The 25,898-nt window shown below is 37.1% G+C and overlaps 1 protein-coding gene across 2 annotated transcripts in view; it reads left to right on the top strand.

Annotated features, from left to right (window-relative positions):
* Med13 (mediator complex subunit 13) overlaps positions 1-25,898 on the top strand; it is a 94,694-nt gene that overhangs the window by 53,555 nt on the left and 15,241 nt on the right. For both annotated transcript variants that reach the window (XM_057775034.1, XM_057775033.1), the window contains exons 12-23: positions 956-1,077; positions 2,639-2,729; positions 2,856-3,070; positions 3,319-3,515; positions 4,638-5,554; positions 13,649-13,810; positions 16,235-16,458; positions 17,143-17,332; positions 18,395-18,848; positions 20,225-20,444; positions 22,789-22,980; positions 23,116-23,339. In XM_057775034.1, coding sequence (XP_057631017.1) covers positions 956-1,077; positions 2,639-2,729; positions 2,856-3,070; positions 3,319-3,515; positions 4,638-5,554; positions 13,649-13,810; positions 16,235-16,458; positions 17,143-17,332; positions 18,395-18,848; positions 20,225-20,444; positions 22,789-22,980; positions 23,116-23,339 — 3,208 coding nt within the window. The remainder of the gene's footprint in view (positions 1-955; positions 1,078-2,638; positions 2,730-2,855; positions 3,071-3,318; positions 3,516-4,637; positions 5,555-13,648; positions 13,811-16,234; positions 16,459-17,142; positions 17,333-18,394; positions 18,849-20,224; positions 20,445-22,788; positions 22,981-23,115; positions 23,340-25,898) is intronic.

The following is a 25,898-nucleotide window of genomic DNA, read 5'->3' as shown; positions in this document are numbered from 1 at the left end:
TAATAATCCTACATTATTAGGTGTAAATATTGTTTTATATCAGATGCCTATAATTTATCATACATAATTAATTTGATATTCAATAATTGTATCATCTTTATTCACATGCTTATATACAGCCTTACTTCAAATCAATATCTTTTTTTTTTTGTTGTTTTTTTTTTTTTTTGTTTTTTCGAGACAGGGTTTCTCTGTGGTTTTGGAGCCTGTCCTGGAACTAGCTCTGTAGACCAGGCTGGTCTCGAACTCACAGAGATCCGCCTGCCTCTGCCTCCCGAGTGCTGGGATTAAAGGCGTGCGCTACCACCGCCCAGCTTCAAATCAATATCTATTTCAAAATGAAAAGATAAGTGTTGGGTAGATGGCTTGGCTTGTAAATTGCTTGGTATATAAGCATAAAAACCAGAGTTGGGATCCTCAGTAGCCACATAAATGTTGGGCAGATGTGACAGAGCCTGGCTATATTCCTAGCATGAGAGGAGATAGTGAATTCCCAGAGAAAGCTAGATAGCTAAACTCACTGAATCGGTGATCTCTTGGTTCAGGGGAGAGACCTTACTTAAAAATATAAGTTAGGAGGCAACTAAGGCAGATACTGAGTGTCAACCTCTGGCCTCTATATGTATGCATGTATGTGTGCACAGGTACCTGTGGATACGTGTACATCACACACATAATACTATAAAATAGCAAACATATTTTTATGATTTATGTACAGAGCTTAACAATGACATAGATTATGCAACTTTTGGAGCTTCCTGGGAAAAGTACTGTTATTTATTTAAAACTTTATTTCTAAGAGAATTTGCTCAGATTTTAAAATAAGAGACTGAACAGTTTGTTACATAGTTGTCTTGATAACACATTAAGTTTTCTATGTAGCTTAGATAAGTAGAGTATGCTTGGCTAGTAGCTGAGTTTTCAGTTTATATTTTTTTCTGATTGTCATATGTAGATGCTCCACGTCCTACTAATCATGCCCGTCCTCCATCAACCAGTTTGATTTATGACTCAGATCTGGCTGTCTCTTATACTGACCTTGATAACCTCTTCAATTCTGATGAAGATGAATTAACAGTGAGTAGACTATTAATGATTAGGATTAAATTAGCTTTCATTGACTTTATATGGGCTCAAGTTGTCACTTAAGTACTATGCTTTAACTCTGAACAGTAGGAAATATTTTATAACATAACACTGTTGGTTTATTTTACTCTCACGGTAGAGTCATTTGAACATGGTTTCCTCTGGACATTGATGTGGGTTTTTTACTTTTGCATGTTTGAAAGATAGATGATGGAGTTTCATTGAGCTCTGCTATGTGAGATGTTTTTTGTTTTTTGTTTTTTCCCTTTCAGTCCTCAGAATGATTTTTCTGTTCTTTGATCCTGTAGTTTGAGAAGTGACTCTGGAATTGAATCAGAGAATGTTTAAATAATTAACATTAGAATTTTATACCTTACTGATTTAGTAAGGAATACCAGTGCTTCTGAAATTACCTCTCTTAGTACATGACATACACTTAAAAACAGTTAAGGAGAAAACAAACTACTTAATGTTTCACACCTGTTTTCAGAGAAAGTTGAAGATAAAACAAAAACTTTAAAATGGGACTTTCTGGAATGCCAGTTGTTTAGCAGTTAATGAAGTGAGTGTTATTTTACCATAAAAAGGATTCCTTTATTCTCCTTAAAAGTAGCTTAGGAACTGACTAGCACATTTATCTTTGCTGTCGATCCTGCCGGGTCATATAAAATATACTACAGATATGGGTAATGGCAGATATGGCTATATATAAACCTTTACTCTGTATCCTCCAGTGTAGTGTGTACTAGGGCACTGTTCACTGGGAAAAGAGCTTTGAATATTTTGGTCTATATAGACAGAGGTTCTCTCTGCCAATATTCAGACATCAGCTATGACTTCTCTGAGGTTAAAAAAAAAAGTTGTCTATATATGGGCTTTACTTACAAAGTGTTCAACGTAAAACATGGAACAAATGTTAATTCTAAAAACATTGGTAAGGTCTGGATGTGGAGCACATGCCTGTAATCCTTGGGATGTGGAGGCAAGAAAATCGGGATTTTGAATTTAGCTTTGTTTACATAAGGATGAGAAGCCAGTTTAGGTTACATAAGCCCCACCTATCTTTAAAAACAAAACAAAAATCCAAAAAACATTGGTGATAATGAAAGACTTAAACCTTGGTTTGTTAGGGATTTTATTGCTTTGTCAGGAAGTCTCCCTGAGGGTCCTCAGTTTTACATGTAAAAATATTTTTTACAGGAATAACTTTATTAAAACAAGGTGAAAATATAAAGAATTAAGAGGAGTTATTGATTATATAGGAATTATATATATTATATATTATATATTATATTCATTCAGTTTTAAGTTATTGGTTAGTTTTGCTTTTTTATGTGTTTTTTGAATATACCTTTTTCTGTTAATTGAGAGACTTAACTAATCTTCAGTGATGGATCTATCTGTAAACTATTTAGTATGGTATTTGGCTTTGTCATAGATTCAGAAGACCACTTTTGATGACTAGTATTTATCTTTTAAGTTACATATGAATGATAGTACTGTGTGATTACATTGGCTTTCAGATTAATGCATTTTTTTTTTTTTTTGATAGCCTGGATCTAAAAAATCAGCAAGTGGATTGGATGATAAAGCCAGCTCCAAAGAATCCAAGACAGGAAGTCTGGATCCATTATCTTGCATAAGTAAGCTTCACAGATCTGAGCTGTAGTTCAGTTTGAAAACTTACTCCCCTAGAAAATTTCCTTTGCTTTAAACACAGATTCAACTCTTTTTAATCTGTGTTAAAATGTGTGTTTTATTAAATGTAGGCACTGCAGATCTTCACAAGATGTATCCTACACCACCATCATTGGAACAACACATTATGGGATTTTCTCCAATGAATATGAATAATAAAGAATATGGTAGTGTGGATACAGCCCCTGGAGGAACTGTTCTAGAAGGAAATAGTTCCAGTATAGGAGCACAGTTCAGAATTGAGGTTGAGGAGGGATTCTGTAGCCCCAAACCTTCTGAAATTAAAGTAAGTATTTTTCTAAAAAAGTAATGCACTTCCTTATTTTCTTATAGGATTAATTGTTGTGTTCAAGAAACTTTTCACGGTCGTTACTAGTTTTATGACCAGTGTGAGGATTGAATTATGGGAATACTATGTAAAATACATTAAAGAATAAAACAAAATATTTATGCTTTTGTCCATTTAAAGAACAGAGTAAAGAAGATAGTCCTTTGAAAATAAGGCACTGAAAGTCCACTTTCTTTATATTGTAGGATTTTTCTTATGTCTATAAGCCCGAAAATTGTCAAGTTCTAGTAGGATGTTCCATGTTTGCACCTTTAAAAACTCTACCAAGCCATTGTCTGCCTCCTATCAAATTACCAGAAGAGTGTATTTACCGGCAAAGCTGGACTGTTGGGAAATTGGACTTGCTTCCTTCAGGCCCTTCAATGCCATTCATCAAAGAGGGGTATGATGATGATGTTATTATAATACTGAATGCTTGTATAGGTGTGTGTGTGTCTGTCAATCTGTCTGTTAAGAGGGGTGGCAGTGGAAAGTGTGCGTGCCTATGAGCCACGTGGAAAGGCCAGAGGGAAGTAAACATTGTGTTTCTTCATCTAGTTCTCCTTTCCTCATTTGAGACGAGGTTTCTCACTAGAGACTTGACCTGTTCTGTCTAGGCTGACTGCCCAGCAACCTTCTGGAATCTGCCTTTTTTTGCCTTCCAAATACTAGGATTTCAGCTTGCTCAGCCATGCCCAGCTTTTTTTTACATGGGTGCTGGGAATTTGAACACAAGTCTTCAGCTTGCACAGTAAGCACTGTTACCCATTGAGCTATCTTACTAATCCAGGTTTTATTTTTTTGTTGAAGTACCTGGTATGCTGGAAAAAGAACACGGGTTTCTGAAAGCCAACAAACAAACAAACAAGCAAATAAATAGAGATGGATAAACAATTTGAAACCATACACCAGTTTTTTGACTTAGAAGTACCTTTTAGAGTCTGCAGGACTGAGTTGTTTTTCCATTTGTATACTACCATTTTGCATTTATTTCACTTTTTAACAGATAAAGTTTTGCATTTCATTATTGTATCTTAAAATTACTGTTGCCACTTTTACACAACTCAGAGGTCAGAATTTATTTTTTTGCAATCAGTAGCAACCAGAGTCAATGAAATATGAATATTTGTAGCATCAGAAATTAGTAAGTATGGTTGTCTAGATGTGGATGACTGTATACAAACTTCGTTTGTAATTTTTTTTAAGACTTAAAATTTTATACATGTGTTCTTACATGACTTTATGTACACAATGTGTGTGCTAGAATTATAGGCAGCTGTGAGCTGCCTGATGTGGGTGCTAGGGACAGAAATTCTGAACCGGAAATCTAGTTAGCTTACAAGAATCTCCATAGTGGACACAATAATCCTGAAGTAAGTCTTCATTATACCTGTTATCTTGTACTGATTGCCATATGGAAATTTTCAGTGTTGCTGAAAAGTGTTTGGAGAATTTTTATTTGTATTTCACATTGCTAATGTATTCCTTTATGTATGTGTTCCTTTTTTTACCCTGGTGACAGCAGTGATGGAAGTAATATAGATCAAGATTATGGCCCTGCATACACACCTCAAACCCATGCTTCTTTTGGGATGCCTCCGAGCAGTGCACCTCCTAGTAATGGTGGTGCCGGAATTCTTCCTTCTCCATCCACCCCTAGATTTCCAACTCCAAGGACCCCAAGGACTCCAAGGACTCCTCGTGGAGCTGGTGGACCTGCTAGTGCTCAAGGGTCAGTCAAGTATGAGAATTCAGACTTGTATTCACCAGCTTCCACCCCTTCTACATGCAGACCCCTCAATTCTGTTGAACCTGCAACTGTCCCTTCAATCCCTGAAGCACACAGTCTTTATGTAAACCTCATCCTTTCAGAATCAGTTATGAATTTGTTTAAAGACTGTAATTTTGACAGTTGCTGTATTTGTGTTTGCAACATGAATATCAAGGGTGCCGATGTTGGAGTTTACATTCCAGATCCAACGCAGGAAGCACAGTATCGGTGTACCTGCGGCTTCAGTGCTGTCATGAACCGGAAATTTGGAAATAATTCAGGATTATTTCTTGAAGATGAACTTGATATCATAGGACGCAACACAGACTGTGGCAAAGAAGCAGAAAAACGTTTTGAAGCTCTCAGGGCTACCTCTGCTGAAAATGTTAATGGAGGCCTAAAGGAATCTGAAAAGGTGCCTGATGAGTTGATATTACTGCTACAAGATCAATGCACTAATTTATTTTCACCCTTTGGAGCAGCAGACCAAGATCCTTTTCCCAAAATGGGTATAATTAGCAATTGGGTACGTGTTGAAGAGCGGGACTGTTGCAATGACTGCTATCTTGCATTAGAACATGGACGTCAGTTCATGGATAATATGTCAGGAGGAAAGGTTGACGAAGCACTTGTCAAAAGCTCATGCTTGCATCCGTGGGCAAAACAAAATGGTAAGTTTGTGAATGAAATCAGTTTTTTTGTTTTGTTTTGTTATTTAGGTATTTGACTTTGCTTCTTTTATATTGGGGGTAAAATATCAAAAGCAGTTAGACCTAATAGGATGCAAAAATTTGGATTTAACCCTCTTCAAAGACAGTAAAGTCTTTACTGAGTGCTGAGTCTGGTGGTGCACACTTAATCCCAGCAGAGGCCGGTGGATCTCTTGAGTTGGAGGCCAGCGTCATCTACGTATGGGGTTTCAGGATAGACAAGACTACATAAGAGGCCTGGTCTCAGAAAAATTAATATAAAAGACAGTAACAAGAAGAGAGATTTCTTAGCTGTTTAGTTGACTTTCAGTAATAAAAACAAGTTATTGTATACCTGTTATTGCATACTCACTTAGAAATTTAAAAGACATGCTGCTTGTTTGTCAACAGGAAACTAATGATTTTCTTTCAGCTGTCTTATTTTGTCATTTGAGGTGCATTCACTCCATTATTGAGCTATGCCTCGACTCTGTTTATTTATTATATTTACCAAGCACTTTGTGCTTAGTACTGTTTCATGGTAACTGTTGAACAATCACAGCAGTCTCTGGTTTTGATTTTTCTTTGTTGGTTTGGTTTTGCTCGTGTGTTTGTGGTGCATTATTGGATGTATTTGGGTTTATGTGCATGGAGGCCTTCAGTGTCATGGCTCAAAGGCCATCTACCTTGTGGGCCCCACCCACATTTGAATTGGGCTTCTCATTCACAAGACATAAACTGATTATGTTAGAATCCCCTTTCTTTTTAAGCCTATGATTTTGTGGAGGAGACAAGCACTAAACAACAACAACATGCTTGCATTACATACCAGTACATAGAAATAAAAGTACATAGAAGGTAAAACAGGGCAGAATATGTTTGTGTGGGAGAAACCTTTTGTGCTATTTCAGAAATATGGTCAGAGATGTTAGTGAGGGGGATGAACTTTATGGAAAGTACTACTTGAAGAGGGAAAAGTAGACAGTATAGTTAACTGGAGGAACAATGTTAGACAATGCAGTTCAAAGTCCTTGAGGACATAGTTCTCTTGATAGAGAAACAGGCAGTGTTAATGTTGAGTGATGGTCGGACTGATACATGATGGAGCCTAAGAGGTATCTGAAATATGAAAATAATATAAATTTATTTACTTAATTTGTGTGTGAGTGTGCATGTATTTAGATGCATATGTGTGGCATGGAGTACATTTGGAGGTCAGAGGACAGCTTGAAGGAGTTGGTTCTCTTCTTATAACAAGTCGATCTGGGGATTAAACTCAGGTTGTTAGGCTTGGCAGCGGGCCCTTTTTGGACCATACCTTTAGAATTTATTTAAAATGCTGTGGGAACTTTTTAATATAAAAGTAATACCACACTGTCTTTTTTGGATTAAAAAAAAAATCACTGACTATTGCATAAAAGTTATCCTGGGATTGGAAGTGATGGAAGGTAAGAGTAGAAGCAGAAAAACTAGATAGAAGCCAGTTATAGCAGTCAGTGAAGATGACAGCGTGGGAAGAACCAAAAGCAGTAGAATTAGTGGCTTCCAGTTTAGACTGAGATACGGACCTACAGAATTGTGCTGATCCATGTAAGAAGAGATGAAGCCTTAAGCATGGTTTGTGTGAATGTTGGTGCTGAGTACAGAGGAGAAAAATAGGAGGAGGTCAAGTATATATTTGAAGGTAGGAGTTTTAAATTCCAAAGACTGATGAGTCTGGAGGTGAAACATGTTTTATATGTGGGTTGTCAGTATTAAACACAATGGGATGCCAGGTGTGCAGCACATCTGTATTACCAGCACTAGGAAAGTGGAGGACTGAATCAGAAATTCAAGGTCATCTTTGTCTACATGGTAAGTTCAAGGCCGCCCTGAGATATTGGGGCCCCTTTAAAAGCCTGAAGCTTGATGGGAAGCTTTGGGAAAGAGAGGATCAGAAAGGAATCTGAGAAGGAACCAGGAAATAGGGTACTCATGTGTGAAAATATTTGAAAGAGTGTGATTGTATGTATAAACAATGTCTTGGTAAAGCTACAGCGTAACAAGACCACTGGATGTGGCCTCCTGAAGGTAGTTAAAGAACTTGATAATCAGTTCTGTCATCCTGATTAGGTTGGGTATGAGGGAATGAGAAACAAAGTTAAAATTTAGGGAGATATTTGGTATAAATATAAATTTTATGTTCGGGTTAATAATTACAGTATTAATATATATACATACATAAAATACATGGAGAGTTCATCTAGATGAAAATTTTAAATTGGCAATGATTGACAATAATTTTATATATTTGTGCAATGTATTCATTTGTATTTCATGAGTTGAGTACACTGTGGTATTTTGCTGTATGGATACACAATAGAAATAATAAACCAAGCTAATAAGCTTATCATTTAAAATCTTTTAGTAGTTTTAAAATACAGAATACAACATTACTAGCTGTGGTCATCCTGTCACTTAAACGGACCTCTAAAACTTACTCTTCCTACCTAACTGGAGCCTCAGTTCCTCTTTACAGTCCAGCCTTCCTCCATGGGAAGAAATGCCACAGAACAAAAGGTGTCATGGTAGGATCAAAGTCACTGAATAAGTGAGAAGTGAGGGTAATAGAATCACTCCATTTCAAGTAGAGGTATATGTAGACTTTTATATAGGGATATGTTCATTGCAATAAGAAGAGAAGTTATTTCTTTGGACAATAGAGGGAAAGTTTGTAGCGATTGCTTTTGTAGTTATGGATGAGAGCAATGGGAGACAGTGACAGAGTCATATGATACTGCTGCCTAATTTCCCATACTAGCGGCTTCAGACATCATCACTTCGTTAGATGTGTGCATTTTCACACTGCACATGATCTTCTAAGTCAAATTCTAGAGACAGGAATTCGTTGTCCCATTCATTACTAATGATGTCTTTGAAAAAGCAATTTTTTATCTGTATAAACACACACAGACACACACACACACAGAGAGAGAGAGAGAGAGAGAGAGAGAGAGAGAGAGAGAGAGAGAGAGAGAGAGAGAGAGAGAGAGAGAATATGTTTGTATGTTTGGGGAGTGTTTGAACCCAGGAACTTCTGTATATAAGCAGATACTTTATAACTGAACTATATCCTCTACTTACTTCATTTGTACTAATGAAATAAAACTAATAATTGACTTGGAAAGCATTGTAAAGATTTATTGTGCTCATTCATGTAAACATACTAGATTTTATGTAGCTATTACATAATTTACTAATTCAGCTGCTTTCAGACATACATAGAACAGTGGACTTGGTATTTGCAATTATAATCAGATAAATACAAATTTCTATTGATAGAAGGATAAATAATTACAGTGGTACAGATACAGTATTAACAAGCCCTGAAATTGAAGACGGTTATATGTAGCAGATAAGTGAATTATAGCATAGTAGTTTGGGGTTATGTCAGAATAATTCGGAAGTCACAGGTATTTTTTTTTTATTGCATATTGTTTGTGTGTGCATGTGGAAATCAGAGGACCTTTGCAGGAGTTGCTTATCTTTCTTCGGCTCAGGTGTGCAGGCTTAGGTGAAAGTATCTTTCCTCACTGAAACAACTCACTGCCTAAGTTAAACAACTCACTTCCCTTTCAGTTCAGTTCTGAAGCAAGCAGAAGGAAGTGTGGTGTTGGTGTGCACATAAATCTCTGGGTGCTGATTAACTCTTGAGATTTACACGTGTATGAAAATGAGCAGGGAATAGAACAGGAGGAGGAGGCATTTAATAGGACTGTTTGAGGAAGTATAATAGTTGTTGAGCAGGCTGGGCATCATGGCACACATGTTTAATCCCAGTACTCAAGAGGCAAAAGCAGGCGGATGACGGAGTTTTGGACAGCCATTACTACATAGTGAGATTCTGTCTAAATAAAACAAAACAAAAATAGTTCTTGGACTGTATAATCATAACTCTTAATTATTTTCATCGTGGTATTAAAAGTAATTTGTGAAATAAAGCAAGAAGACCGCACACATGAGCTCATTCTTATACATGAAAATATCATGATTCATCTAATTCATTATACTGTAGGGAAGTGCCAAATAGAACAGAACTGAGTCAGTGAGTACCTAGCACATAGCATCTACAGTGTTACTAACTCCAGTGCCAGCAGTAGCTTCAGTGGTGCTCTTTATTAGTAGTTTATTGGGAACAACCTGTTTGCCAAATAAATACTGGATTTTACCTGGTGCGTATTTATACTCTGATTAAAGTATAACATCCTTGAGATGTTATACAACAGAATTAGGACTTATAGGTTAGGGCCAATGGATTGTGCCCTCTGCCTTGAATACCTTTCTCCCACATATTTACTTGGGATCTTTATTGTTTAAGTATTGTTAGATGTTATCTTATTAATACAAAATTGGAAATCCTTCCTCGTGTTCTGCATTTTTCATAGTGTGTGTTTATTTCTCATGCAATAGAATTTATTAATTGATCTCTTATCCCATAATTACATGCTGTGCAATTTCTATGTAAGGATAGTCATATTTCCAACACTGAGAATAGTGCTTGGCATTTAGTTCATGATCAGAATAATGAATGTTTGTTCAAATTAATTTAAAAGTCTAAAAGAGATTGAGAATGTAGCTCTGTGGCAGAGCAGTTTGACTGACATATATTGTCCTGGGTTTAATCCTTATTACTACAAAAGGGGGGGAAATCTACAAAATACAGTTTATATTTCAATGGCAACTTTTATTTTGTCCAAAATATAATAATTTTGAGAACTTTTAAGAATTGAGACAATAAGCCCGGCAGTGGTGGCGCACGCCTTTAATCCCAGCACTCAGGAGGAAGAGGCAGGCTCTGAGTTCGAGGCCAACCTGGTCTACAAGAGGTAGTTCCAGGACATGCTTCAAAAGCTACAGAGAAACTCTGTCTTGAGACAATAAGTAAAAGGTGCTGTTAGAGCATGGCGGTGGTGGTGTACACTTTGAATCCCAGCACTTGGGGCAGAGACAAGTGGATCTCTGAGTTCAAGGCCAACCAGGTCTGCAGTGTAAGTTTCAGTACAGCCAAGGCTCCAACAACAACAACAAAAAGTTGCTCTTAGTTTTCTCATGCTCTCTATCACAGCACTTCGTAATCACTTCATACTTTCATAACCATACCATATAATTCACCTATATAAGACATAGAATCATGTAACTATCAGTACAAACAATTTTGAAACATTTTAGTAATCATTCCCTATTTCTGTCTGTCCCTTTCTTGGAACTATAAGCAACCATTAGTCTAGTTAGGGTTCTGTCTGTATATGTTTGCATTTAGGGTTATTGTATGTAAATAGAACAGTGCAGTGTATGGTCATCTCATTGGCATTTTGCCTGCATATATGTCTATGTGAGGGTGTTGAGTACCCTACAGACATTTGGGAACAGGGAATAATAGAACCTGGGTCCTCTGGAAAAGCAGCCAGTGCTCTTAACCACTGAGCCACCTCTCCAGCCCCTGACTTTTTCCCACCTTATACTCAGATTGTTTTCAGAGTTCTTAAAAGCACATATTAGTACTTTAATGACACAATATTCTATTGTGATATAAATATATCTTTTTTTCAAGCCTACAAATTGGACATTTTATAGTATGTATGTTCTTTTGGCTGTTACAGATAATGCTTCTGTGGACATTTGTATACAATTTTATATGATGTATGCTTGTGTTTGCATTATACTTAAATTGATTTCCTGGGTCATCTAACTAATAATCTTTCAAAGCATCTGCATTATTTTAAATTTTTGCATTAGATGGTTCTACTTTCTCCAAAACCGCACCAATACTTGCAGTCTAGTTCTTTTTTATTGAAGACATCCTAGTGGTTATGAAGTGGTGTCTTGTGGTTGGGCTGGAATTTCCCTAGTGATGAATGATGCTCAGTGTCTTTTCTTAGACTTAACATACATTTGTGTATATTTAGAGAAATGCTTCTTAAGATCTTTTGCTTTATTGAGGGGTGAGAAGGGATGAGTGTGCAGGTGACAGACATATCTGATCCTGCAGCCCTGGCTGCCCTCAGATTTGTGATCCTTCAGCTTCACCAGCTTTTAATAAGTCATCTTACTGGCCCAGAATTTTGTATTTTTAATGACATTTCCTTCCTTCCTTCCTTCCTTCCTTCCTTCCTTCCTTCCTTCCTTCCTTCCTTCCTTCCTTCCTTCCTTCCTTCCTTCTTACCTACCTACCTACCTACCTACCTACCTACCTACCTACCTACCTACCTACCTACCTACCGCTTCTTTTGTAACTCTGTCTTGGAAATTGCTTTGTAGATCAGGCTGACCTTGAACTCATAGATCCACCTGCCTCTGTCACCTTGTGATTTTTAGAAGCTCCCATGTAATTACAATTAACAGCTCTAGCTGATAACTTTTTCTAATCACATGTGAATATTTATACTAATTTCATAGCATAAAATATACTCTATAGTTTTATATTTGTCTTTTTTTTACTAATATTTAATAGTATGTCATAGTCTAGCTTTTGCTTTAGTTATTTAAGATTTATTTACAATTTTAATTATGTATCTGTGTGTATGTGCACAGGGGTGCAGATTCCTGCAGAGACCAGATCTTGTGAAGCTGGGTTTACAGGTGGTTGTAAGCTGCCTGATATAGGGGCTTGAACTTGGGTCCTCTGTAAGAGCAGTCATCTGTAGGAGGAGGGCCCACTTGTTTGTCCTGGCCGCCCAGCTAGCTTCTACCTTAAATAATTACACAGAAACTGTATTAAATAAATCACTGCTTGGCCCATTAGCTCTAGCTTCTTATTGGCTAACTCTTACATCTTAATTTAACCCATTTCCATTAATCTGTGTATCGCCACGTGGCAGTGGCTTACTGGCAAAATTTTGGCATGTCTTACTCCTGCGGTGGGTTCATGGTGTTTCCCTGACTTGGCCCTTCTTTCTCCCAGCATTCAGTCCAGTTCTCCCTGTCTACCTAAGTTCTGCCCCACCAACAGGCCAAGGCAGTTTTCTTTATTCATTAATGGTAATCACAGCATACAGAGGGGACTCCCACATCAGTAATTACTCTTAACCACTGAGCACTTTCCTAATGCCCCCCCATTATTATTATTTTATTATATTAGCCAGTATTCCTTGTCAGGTAGTTTTATAACTTAATAGTGATTAATTAGTATTCTACTATGTATATAACAGTATATATAATTTTTTGTTTTGTGTTTTGAAACAGGGTCTTACTATGTAGCCCAGGATGATCTGGTACTTGCATCAGTCCTCTTTCGTTAGCTTCTTCAATGCTGGAATTACTGCCATGTGCCCACCATGCTTGGCTCAAAATTGTTATTAAGCATATATTTAGAACTAAATTATTTCATAAGTTACAGAAAATTAAAGCCACCAATAATAAGATAAGCAGAGGTAATAATTAAAGCTGAGTGATTTAATGTAATAGTATGGTCAGGCAAAATTATTATCCAGATTAATATCAGTAATATTTAGTAGTACTTTTCTGTAGCCTTTTAACATTTATGGGCCACATGGTTTATTCCTATTTTGATAAATTTTGATATTTGCTTAAAAATGCATTTCAAAAAATTTGATACTGTTATATCCAAGATTACAAAATATTTGTCGATAACAGTCTTTAGCAGTGTAAACAGGTTTTCTCTGTTACATGGCTTTGCTTTGCTGTGCTGCAGGTTGAAACCAGTGCTAGTGCTGCTGGGCAGTCTTGGTCCACCACTGTTCTATTCCCAGCCGAATGTTGTTGTTATAGTCTGTGACTTCTCAGATTAATTCATCATTGTGACTAGTGTTACCTCATCATTATACCTTAGTAGTAGGATTCAGAGAAATGATCTGTAACTCATTTCAGTGCAGTACAGAATCTTATGTACTAGGAACAGCCAAAATAAATATAAATTGATTGATTGGATAAAAACGATTTTATTAAGAGGAGTTACTTTTCAGTGGTTTTGGCTCTCTGAAAGAATCTCTGCTTTATGTGTCTCTCTGGGTTTGGCTCTGAATTTTGAGTCACCGATAGCAATTACTACTTTTTTTTTTTTTTTTTTTGTGATTGTAGACGTGAGTATGCAGTGTTCACAGGATATACTTCGAATGCTCCTCTCTCTCCAGCCAGTTCTTCAAGATGCTATTCAGAAAAAAAGAACAGTGAGGCCTTGGGGGGTTCAGGGTCCTCTTACTTGGCAACAGTTTCACAAAATGGCTGGCCGAGGCTCTTATGGTAAGTTATATATTGTAATAGATAATCATTGATTTTATATCTGTTCTCAGATATTCCAAACTAGAATAAGCACTTAGTTTTCAGGTATTTTTGTATTAAACATCTAAGGCCACTGTGGTCCATTTCTAATTCTAGAATGCCTTTCTACATTTGTAGCATTTCGTTTTCTTTGGTTCTTTACTCTCACATCAGTACGAGTAGCTTCACTATTTGTACATGCTTGATATCCACTGTGATTTTATGTGAAGAAAGGGTCATATTGCTACGATGATTTTTGTAAATCCCCAGATGACTTGAGTTCTAAGGTGAATGAAATGGGACAGGTTGGAGCTATTGATTTTTTTTTTTAAAGACACAAGGTTTCTCTCATAAAAAGTTTGAACAAAAATAGAAACTTGCAGTCAACGGTAACAGTGGTGACTGAATAGGTATACAGTTGTTTATGGCCTGGGTGATATAGGAGACTATTTAAATGTTTAAATATTGGTTGTTTCTGAAATAGCATTAGGGAGTATGTTTGAAATCATAGCTGGTTGTTTATATGGAGTGTTGGGTTTGAACCCAGAGCCACACACAATAGGCAAATACCAAACCACATTACCAGCATTGTTTACAGTAGTTGACTTCTTGTATTTTTCTTTTTTATTAATGGCTGGGTGATTTAAAAGTCATATAAATTGATACTCCTTGAAAATTTCAGGTTAGTGATACTTTGTAGTAGAAACTTTGCATTCTTTCCAAAACCAGTTTTTTTTTTTTTTTTTTTAAACTCTTTGCAGGCCTGCCACCCAGCTTCCAAATAAATATACACAGAGTCTTATTCTTACTTATTAATGTCTGGCCTTAGCTTGACTTGTTTCTTGCCAGCTTTCCTTAATTTAAATTATCTCATCTACCTTTTGCCTCTATGTTTTTTCCTTTTCTTATTTCTGTACATCTTTTACTCTTCTTCTGTGGCTGGCTGGGTGGCTGTGTACCTGGATGGCTGGCCGCTGACGTACTCCTCTCCTCTGTTTTTCCTCTTGCTCTTTTCCCTCTTCTATTTATTTTCTCTGCCAGCCCCCCACCTAAGTTCTTTTTCCTGCCTTGCTATTGGCTGTTCAATCAGGTGTTTTAGGCAGGCACAATAATGCAGTTTCAAGGAGTTAAACAAATGCAGCATTAAAGAATGCAAGACATCTTTGCATCATTAAACAAATGTTCCACAGCATAAATAAATGTAACACATCTTAAAATCACATTCTACAACACAGTATAGAGATTTATTTCTGCACCTGATTTTTGAGATTATTTGTTAACACAGCCATAATTAACTTCCTTTTTTTTTTAAATGATGGTCTACAGCATTTTTATATATGTAATTTTTGTATGTAGTTTGTATATGTATTTTACCAATATACTATTTGTAGATATATAGATTGTTTCCGTTATCATTCCAATTATTTTCAGTAATTCATGTATGCTTGATAAAGCATATGGGTAGTTTAAAATGTATATTTTCTAAATTATACTCAAAAGTATCAATTTAGAGTTCGTCAGATAAAATATCTATCTCAAACTTGCCAGTAGATTGTCTGGTAGTTGAACACTATAATTTGAGAGGGTGAAGTTATGTTTCCTGGGTCCAGATTCCTGAAATGACTTCTTTTATCATACTGGACAAGTTGTTTACCTTCTCTGCTCCTGTTTCTGTGTTTAAAATGAGTTTAATAAAATTGTCTGTCAATGTATGGTGTTCATGAGAATTAGTTAATATAGAAATGTAAAGAGCTTTGACTACTACCTAAAATGTAGTGCTGCAGTTATTTCTTAGTGTTCATTTTAAGTTACTTTCTTTAAGAGATCCATCATTTTCCAATATCTAAGAGGTATTTTAATTTTTTGTCTTTGTTCATGTCCTTTATTCATTTTAAAATAAGGTAATTTGCCATTTTCTTTGTGTAAAAATATTCTGTGATAAGAACATTTCACTTGACATCTACTGTTTTAATCAAGTTTAAGTAATAAAAATCAGTATTGTTGATTTCTATGCAATGCTATATAGTATATCTTATGGTTTTCTCATATGTCCCCTTTTTATGGCAACAAAATTAACTTCATATTAATTAAAATTTGTTTACTTTTAATTAATTAATGCCAGGTGTGATGATTTGTTCCTATATTTCCCAGCATTTAACAGGCTGAGGGAAGGAGGCTTGCTACAGATTGGACCTGATGGGGCTATAGAAAAAGACTGCCTTAAACAAAATATCAGAAAATGTTTTAAAATGACCTCTTTAGGGTATTTTTAATTCTGAAAATATTTCATTACTAGCTTTATATGTTTCTGTCTTCAATATTTTCCTAATACTTTATTTATTAGCTTTGGAAATAAGAAAGATGACATGAATTGGCCTTTTCCTAACTTCCTTCTTTATCACTTAGGAACTGATGAATCCCCGGAACCACTGCCAATTCCCACGTTTTTGTTGGGTTATGATTATGATTTTCTGGTGCTTTCTCCATTTGCTCTCCCTTACTGGGAGAAACTTATGCTGGAACCTTATGGATCTCAAAGAGATATAGCCTATGTTGTACTCTGTCCAGAGAATGATGCTTTGTTAAATGGAGCCAAAAGCTTTTTTAGAGATCTTACTGCAATATATGAGGTAGGTATTTTATAATTTATATTTTCATGTTCAAAATGTACTGGGCAATACACCAGTTGATGAGGAATGCTGATTTTGCCATTTGTCTTACTCGCGAACGATAGTCTGCCACATTTTCACTAGACTTTGTTAGGTGTGTGTGCCATGGGTCACAGTGGAAAACATAGTGTTGGAGGAACTATCAAGGACGTATTTGTCCATTTAAAGTAACCCTTGGTATCTGGGGTGCGGTGATGCATACCTATAACTCGTGTACTTGGGTAGTTGAGACAAGGAGCGAGTCTCCAGGCTAGTCTAGGCTACACAGTGAGACCATATCTTGGGGGAAGAAGTGTATTGTTTGGAATGATGGTATATGCTTGTAATTTCAGCATTTGGGAAATGAAGACAGGAAGATCAGAAATTCATGGTCATCCTTAGCTACATAGCAAGTTTGAAGCCATCCTGGGCTACTTGAGACCCTGTGTCAAAAACAAAACAAAACAAAACAAAAAACAACAAAGCAACTTGAAATTCTAAAGGAAAAAGATCAATGTCCCCATACTTACCCATGATATTTTGACTCAGTGATTATTTATAAGTAATGAAAGCTTGTTTTAAAGAAGCTTAAGTGCTTTAAATTATTACCTGTACCCTTTAGTGTAGTAAATTCCCTAATTCTGTCTTTTGTGTATGCATTTATAGTCCTGTCGATTGGGCCAACACAGACCTATTTCTCGGCTGTTGACGGATGGGATCATGAAAGTGGGAGCTACTGCATCAAAGAAGCTTTCAGAAAAGTCTGTAACAGAATGGTTTTCTCAGGTGGCGGATGGTAACAATGAAGCATTTTCTAAACTCAAGCTTTATGCGCAAGTCTGCAGATACGATTTAGGTATTACATTTGTGTTCATTCACCTGTTTTTGTATATAATATCCCAGTGTCATGTAGCCATCTCCATTTTTTCAAACACGCGCTGTCTCTGCCTGCTTTTGTCCTGTAAAATCAGAACTGAGTAGATGTGGCAAAGACTGTGGTTTCAAAGTTAAACATGTACTGTCTGACTGTCCACATAGAAATTCTGCTAGCTTCGTATGTGGGCATCCTATCAAGTAGACATTATGGATTCCAAAATATTTTCTGCTACTTCTGTGGGGTCTGATGTTTTATGCACTTCAAGATCTGTGATTTGTTCAGATTCACGTAATTTCTAAGTAACTATGCAACTCCAGGAAAAGTCTTATTGTAGCTAAGAGAATGAGTGGTATTTAAAAGCCTATTTTTTAATGTAGTACTTTTAAATTAAATATCAGTGAACTTCCTTTACACTTATTCCAAAGAAATGCAATACCAAATTCCTGAACCTAATTAGACATTTTTGTAAATTGAGCCTCATGGTACTATTTCTCCACTTTATATTTTAGTTATCTATCAAGCAATCTGGATGGTGTTTCTTCAACTTGTTGATTTAACAAAACTTGCAGTGGTTTGATGAAAAATTGCTACGTACTGTTGTCACGTTTGTTGATGTATTCTAATTTTTTATTAGCATTAACTACTTGAGTATGGTGGGGTATGTATGTGCCCCTGAATCAATGAAAGTCAGAGGACTGCTTGCAAGATTGCTTCTCTCTCTCCACCATGTTGTTCCTGGTGATTAACTTAATCACTGAGCCATCCTGTCAGCCTTTGTTTACATTTAATTTTGCCAAGGAAATAGAATTTCTCACAATTTCATTCTTATTATCTTAAATTTGAATAAAAATGCAGGTTTACTATTATAGTTCCATTTTAAACTTGTTTCTTGAAAGCTAGAACATGCTGCACTGTTAGTAAAACAGTTAAGGAAAGATAATTGCCATCAAAGTATCAATTAAAGAATAAATTGTTATTTCTTTAGTAGAATAAAAATAAGTCAGTGAAATCAAGAATTAAATACCCGTTTTTGTTCTTTAGGTCCATATCTTGCTTCTCAGCCGTTGGACAGCTCTCTGCTCTCCCAGCCAAATTTAGTTGCCCCTACAAATCAGTCTTTGCTAACCGCACCTCAGATGACAAATACTGGAAACGCTAATACTACATCTGCCACCTTAGCATCTGCGGCAAGTAGCACTATGACAGTGACTTCAGGTGTTGCCATATCTACTTCAGTTGCCACAGCTAATTCAACTTTGACCACAACTTCATCTTCATCATCTTCCAATATGAGTAGTGGAGTGTCATCAAATAAACTGCCTTCGTTTCCACCCTTTGGCAGTATGAACACTAGTGGTTCAGGATCCATGTCTGCACAAGCAAGTACAGTTCAGAGTGGCCAGCTAGGACAGCAGTCATCATCTCTGCAGGCAGCAGGAATGTCAGGGGAGTCGGCTTCGCTTCCCACTCAGCCACATCTTGATGTGTCAGAAAGGTACCTTTAAAAATATTGATACTGGGGTTGAGAGATAGCTGAGCAGTAAGTAACATGTGTTTAGCCTGCTTTGAAGCCTGTGTACAATGAATGAATGAATAAAGAAAAACAAATTTAAGTTTGTGGAAATTCAGAATCTATAATCCCCTCTTTTCATCTAAGTTAGATAGTCATAAATGTATATAAAGTGCTTCTTGATCTTATCTTGGAATTTAGTTTAGTCATGTTAAGGATTATAGGTACAAAATTATCATGATTGTTTAAAAAGTATTATAGAATCACAGGATTAGTATTATGATCTTTAAAAACATTCAATTCTACTTATCCCTATGATTATGTCTGGCCTGTGACATAAGCAAATGTAATTGCTTATATACGCTGCATAAATGTTTGAACAATCACTTTGGAGTGTCATATCCACCCCCCCCGCCCTTCCTCAGTGTGTGTGTGTGTGTGTGTGTGTGTGTGTGAGTGCGCGTGTGAGTGTGCGTGTGAGTGTGCGTGCGCGTGTGTGTGACCTCACCCTGGGCCTTACATATGCTAGGCATGCAGTCTACTACTGTGTTGTACCTCAGCCCTGGCATGGAGACTTTAGATTCTTAAGAATTTTGAATTTCAGCTCTGTCATTTACCCACTTTGTGATTAGGGGAAGGTCTAACCTCTTTGAGCATGTATCCTTGTCTTATAGTATGGAAGTAATATGGTATAATGCACGGTAAGTACTTTAACAGTAATAGATCTCACTGTTTTTATAATGAAAATGCTGTGAAAATTCCCATGTTTTCTGAGTTCAGCTAGCCTGAACCTAGTTATTTTTCAGCTACCTAGAATGCGGTTGTTCCAAAAGTCACACTCTTTAAATGTGGACAAAAATAAACTTACCTGAATTGATTTTCCCATCTTGAATAGCTACATAGATCGGAAGGTTAAAGAAAATAAAAATTACCTATCAATGAAAGGTGCTTATTCACCACTAAATTTAGGAAATTAATATGTCCAGTCTGGAAACCAGAACATTGAACAGATAACCCTGGCTTCCTTCTGGCTTAACTATGTTTCTGGCAGGACCTGTTTCTGAGATGACTGTCAGACTGACCTTTGTCATCTCAGTTTAATTTCTGCTGTTAAACTGTTTAAGAAGTCTTTTTCTTTGTTTCTTTTAAAAGCACAAAGCCTCTTCAAGGGATTTCATAAGGTGTGAAGTGTGAAAGGGTATATACAGAGCTGTTCTCTTTGGATGGGAAGGAGTATTCTGATTTCCAGAAAAGTTTTCTGATACCTTGCCAGTAAATGAGAGGGATCTAAGGAGTTGCTTTGATGCTGTCCCAGGCAAATGAAATACAGCCTTCTGTTCTATTTCTACTTCAATTTTCAGCACAATGGATCGTGATAAAGTGGGAATTCCCACAGATGGTGATTCACATGCAATTACCTACCCACCTGCAATTGTAGTTTATATAATTGATCCTTTCACATATGAAAATAAAGATGAGAGCACTAACTCGTCTAATGTATGGACGTTGGGGCTACTTCGATGCTTCCTGGAAATGGCCCAGACTCTTCCTCCTCATATCAAGAGTACTGTTTCTGTACAGGTAAGACTGCGAGGCTTTAGAACTTTCAGAGGTACTTTTCTCTATGCAAAATAATTTTGTTAAAATAACAGGTTGTAACCTGGGCATGGTGGTGCAAACCTTTAATCCCCATATTTTGGAGGCAGAGTTGGGTGGGTCTCTGTGAGTTTGAGACTATCCTGGTTTATAGTGTGTTCTAGGACAGCCAGTGCTACGGAGAGAAACCCTGTCTTGAAAAACAAACAAGCAAATAAAAACCAGGTTCTATTGATTTTACTTAAATATTGTAATAAAAATTTTAAGAGAGTTTATAAAAGATAAATTTTATAGTCATGGAGGCTGATGAGATGGCTTAGCAGTTAAGAGTGCTTGTTATTCTAACAGAACCCAAGTTCAGTTGCCTCATCTCACATCCAGTGGCTCAGAACTGTAATTCCAGGAACAGGGGATCTGCTCTAGGTGCTGTCATCCACATGGTATACACACACAGACAGACTGACTGACTGATTCCAGGAACAGGGGATCTGTTCTGTAGATGCTGTCATCCACATGGTGTACACACACAGACAGACTGACTGACTGATTCCAGCAACAGGGGATCTGTTCTGTAGATGCTGTCATCCACATGGTGTACACATAGACAGACTGACTGACTGATTCCAGCAACAGGGGATCTGTTCTGTAGATGCTGTCATCCACATGGTGTACACACATAGACAGACTGACTGACTGATTCCAGCAACAGGGGATCTGTTCTGTAGATGCTGTCATCCACATGGTGTACACACACAGACAGACTGACTGACTGATTCCAGCAACAGGGGATCTGTTCTGTAGATGCTGTCATCCACATGGTGTACACATAGACAGACTGACTGACTGATTCCAGCAACAGGGGATCTGTTCTGTAGATGCTGTCATCCACATGGTGTACACACACAGACAGACTGACTGACTGATTCCAGCAACAGGGGATCTGTTCTGTAGATGCTGTCATCCACATGGTGTACACATAGACAGACTGACTGACTGATTCCAGCAACAGGGGATCTGTTCTGTAGATGCTGTCATCCACATGGTGTACACATAGACAGACTGACTGACTGATTCCAGCAACAGGGGATCTGTTCTGTAGATGCTGTCATCCACATGGTGTACACATAGACAGACTGACTGACTGATTCCAGCAACAGGGGATCTGTTCTGTAGATGCTGTCATCCACATGGTGTACACACATAGACAGACTGACTGACTGATTCCAGCAACAGGGGATCTGTTCTGTAGATGCTGTCATCCACATGGTATACACACAGACAGACAGACAGACAGACACATAAATCTTTAATAAACTTCATTGTCCTGTTATCATGAGAAATAAAAAATTATGTTGACTGTATGTTTGTGCTTTTAATCCCAGGAAACTGAGGTAGGAGGATCATAAATTTGAAGACAGCATCTGTATATAGTTCCAGGCTAGCTTGGACTACATAATAATAACATTGTTTGTTAGCACCCCTATAGAAAGATTGTATTGAGAATACTGTTTTTTCTATATTACTTTTGTAAGCAGAGTTACAAAGTAGAGCCTAAAAAGGAAAATAGTGCCTGCATTCTATGTAAGTTAGTTTTAATTGAGATAAGTTGCAAGTAAAAGTAGAAGAAAAGGAAATTTTGATCAGTAGGTCTCATGGGAGTCTTAATAAATATAATTTCTGTGCATAGAAAATATAAAAGATTTCTAGGTGGTTCAGGGTCCATGTAAATTGCCTGTCTATTTAATTCTAAATAATAGTGGTGCAAGAGGTGGCTCAGTGTTAGGATACTGACCGCTCTTCAGAAGACCAGTTTTCAATTTCTTTTTCTATTTTTTTATTTTTTATTATTTGTCAGTTTGCTTTTGTGTATGTATTATACTATCATATGCCTGGTGCCACAGAGGCCAGAAGAGGGCTTTGGATCCTCTGAAACTGAAGTTATAGATGTTTGTGAGCCATCATGTAGGTACTGGAAATTGGACCCAGGTCCTTGTCAAGAGCAGCCAATGTTTTTAGCCCCTGAGCCATCTCTCCAATCCCAGTATTTTATTTCAAACACCCATATAGCAGCTAACAGCTATCCATAGCCCCAGTCTTGGTGGATCCAATGCTCTTGTCTGGTTTCTGCTAATAATAATGTATAAGGTATATATACATATATGCAAGCAGAACACTCATGCACATAACCATAAAAAGTAGAAACCCTGTATGATAGAAACCGTAGTTTTTTATAGTCAATTATATGCTGTTGAAGTTTTGTCTGAAGGGATTTCTTTTACTATGTTGCAAGTTACTCTTTTAATGTTTGTAATACTCACTTTATCTGTAGATTGTTCCTTGTCAATACCTATTACAACCCGTGAAACATGAAGACAGACAAATCTACACCCAGCATTTAAAATCTCTGGCTTTTTCGGCCTTTACTCAGTGCCGGAGACCACTTCCAACATCAACCAATGTAAAAACACTGACTGGGTTTGGTCCAGGCTTAGCTCTGGAAACTGCTCTTAAAAGTCCTGATGTAAGTATTATGTTTTCCATGAATGATGTTATTAAGATGACTTAGATTTTAAGATCTTATATAAAACTAAATAATAATGCTTTGTTTTATTTTCATTTCTAGTTGTAAGATGGCTTTTTTTTTTTTTTTAAACAGAGACCAGAATGTATTCGACTTTATACACCACCTTTTATTCTGGCTCCTGTGAAGGATAAACAGACAGAGCTAGGAGAGACATTTGGAGAAGCTGGACAGAAATACAATGTTCTTTTTGTGGGCTACTGTTTATCACATGATCAAAGGTGGATTCTTGCGTCTTGCACAGATCTATATGGAGAGCTTCTAGAAACTTGTATTATTAACATCGATGTTCCAAATAGGTACTTATAGTTCCTGAAATATAATTATCCCAATTTGAAATGTTAGTAAATGTGCACAGGTCCAACACACAGTGTCTCATACTCAGTAGGTAACCATTTGAAGCTTATATACATTTTGATAGTAATTGTTGAGATTCTGGATATATATAATTTTTTTTTTTTTTTTTTTTTTTTTTTTTTTGGTTTTTCGAGACAAGGTTTCTCTGTGGTTTTGGAGCCTGTCCTGGAACTAGCTCTTGTAGACCAGGCTGGTCTCAAACTCACAGAGATTCGCCTGCCTCTGCCTCCCAAGTGCTGGGATTAAAGGCGTGCGCCACCATCGCCCAGCTGGGTATATTTTTATAGTTAGTACTTTTATTGTATAATTAAGATAATTAAAAACAATTCTGGCCAGGCATGTTGTCACATGTCTTTAATCCCAGCATTGGGAGATAGAGTCAGGTGAATCTCTGAGTTTGAGGCCAGGCAGGGCTACTTAGTGAGATTATATCTCATAAACAAATACTGTCTCCCCTTAATTAATTTGTTACACTGAATTTTTAATCTAATTTTTATGTCCTAAAAATCCCTAACTTTTATGTTTTAAAGGTTATGACAGTGATTTTAGATGAAGAATTTGAACTATTATAGGGACTGAGAGATGTTATAACAGTTAAGAGTGTTTGCTACTCTCCCCAGAGGACTAGAGTTAGTTCTTGGTTCACAATACCTGTTAACTCTGGCTTCCGCAGGCTCCTGTGCTCATGTGCACATACCCCCTAATACATATAATTTAAAACTATTTTTAAAACTTTTATGTGCACTGGTGTTTTCCCTGCATGTGTGTCTGTAAACAAAGGTGTTAGAAGCCCTGGAACTGGAGTTTCAGACATTTGCTAGCTGCCATGTAGGTTTTGGGAATTGAACTCAGGTCCTCTGGAAGAGCCGCCAGTTCTCTTAACCTCTGAGCCATCTCTCCAGCTCCCTTAAAATATTTTTAAATATTATTGAAAGCCCTCCTACTCATAAAAGTGGATCTGGGCGGTGGTGGCACACACCTTTAATTCCAGCACTTCAAAGGCAGAGGCAGGCGGATCTCTTGAGTTCAAGGCCATCGTGGTCTACAGAGGTAATTCCAGGACAGCCAGGTTTACACAGAGAAAGTACGTCTCAAAAACCCAATAAACGAATAAATACTGCTTGTAACATAAGCTGTATACTGTTTGTTTGGTTTTTGTTTTGTTTTTTCTTTGTTTTTTTAAATTGATTTTTTATTGAAAATTTCCACCTCCTCCCACTTCCCTCCCCTTCTCCCCCTCCCCCTCCCTCTCCAGTCCAAGGAGCAGTCAGGGTTCCCTACCCTATGGGAAGTCCAAGGTCCTCCCTGCTCCCCCCAGGTCCAGGAAGGTGTTTGATTTGTTTTTTGGTGATATATTTGCTTTAGTCATGATAATTTGGAAAGAATGTTTTATCTGAAGGAAGTGAACGCATACCACCATAATCAGGCTTTGGTTGTCATTTTACTTCTTTGATCAAAAGGTAGAAATAAACTCATACAAAAAAAAAGTACTACCGGGCGGTGGTGGCGCACGCCTTTAATCCCAGCACTCGGGAGGCAGAGACAGGCGGATCTCTGTGAGTTCGAGACCAGCCTGGTCTACAAGAGCTAGTTCCAGGACAGACTCCAAAACCACAGAGAAACCCTGTCTCAAAAAAAAAAAAAAAAAGTACTAGCTGCTTTTGTAGAGGACTGGGTTCCATTCCTGGCACCTACATGGTGGTTCACAATCATCTATAATTCTGGTTCCAAGGAATCTAATCTTTTATTCTGGTCTCTGAAGATCAGGCCTACATGTGGTGCATATACATATATGTAAGCACAACAATCATATGCATAAAACAAATTAAATCTTTGAGAAAAGTAGAAATGGAACAATGATTAAGATTTGTAGGGGTAGGCAAGATGGCTCAGTGGGTAAAAGATGCTTGCCTCCAAACCTGACATTATGGATTTGACCCCTGGGACACAAATGATGAAGAGAGCCAACTCCCAAAAATTGTTCTCTGATCTTTATGCCTGGGCCGTGGAATATGCCTTCTCCTGCACAAATTAAAATAATTCTAATAAGATATAATGAGACCTGTCTTGAAATGTAACTCCTTCCTGGTTTCTTGCTGGTTTATGATAGTGGGAAATTTAGGCAGTGAGCTACAGCTTATTTATTTATAATAGCTGTCGAATAGTTTTATCTGCCTCATCAGATTGTTAGGATGAAGTGAGTATTGCTTGCACAGTGGCTCTGCTATATATTTGTAACATATATAAATAAATAAATAAATATATAAATAAATAAATGTTAGCTGATATTGCTCATTTGCAAAGTACTTGTGTTGCACACTTGCCTACCTAATAAAGGACATGTATTAGAAACATACAAAAATGTTATTTGGGCTGAGAAATGTAGTTTGTGTTGGATATTCTTTACTTTTTTTTTCTTGGATTTTCGAGATAGGGTTTCTCTGTAGTTTTGGAGCCTGTCCTGGAAGTAGCTCTTGTAGACCAGGCTGGCCTCGAACTCC

This window comes from Chionomys nivalis, chromosome 7 (assembly GCF_950005125.1).
Source record: "Chionomys nivalis chromosome 7, mChiNiv1.1, whole genome shotgun sequence".
In the NCBI taxonomy this organism is placed as follows: domain Eukaryota; kingdom Metazoa; phylum Chordata; class Mammalia; order Rodentia; family Cricetidae; genus Chionomys; species Chionomys nivalis.
The sequence above is the reverse complement of the archived record's forward strand: the minus strand, read 5'-3'. Positions and strand labels throughout refer to the sequence as shown.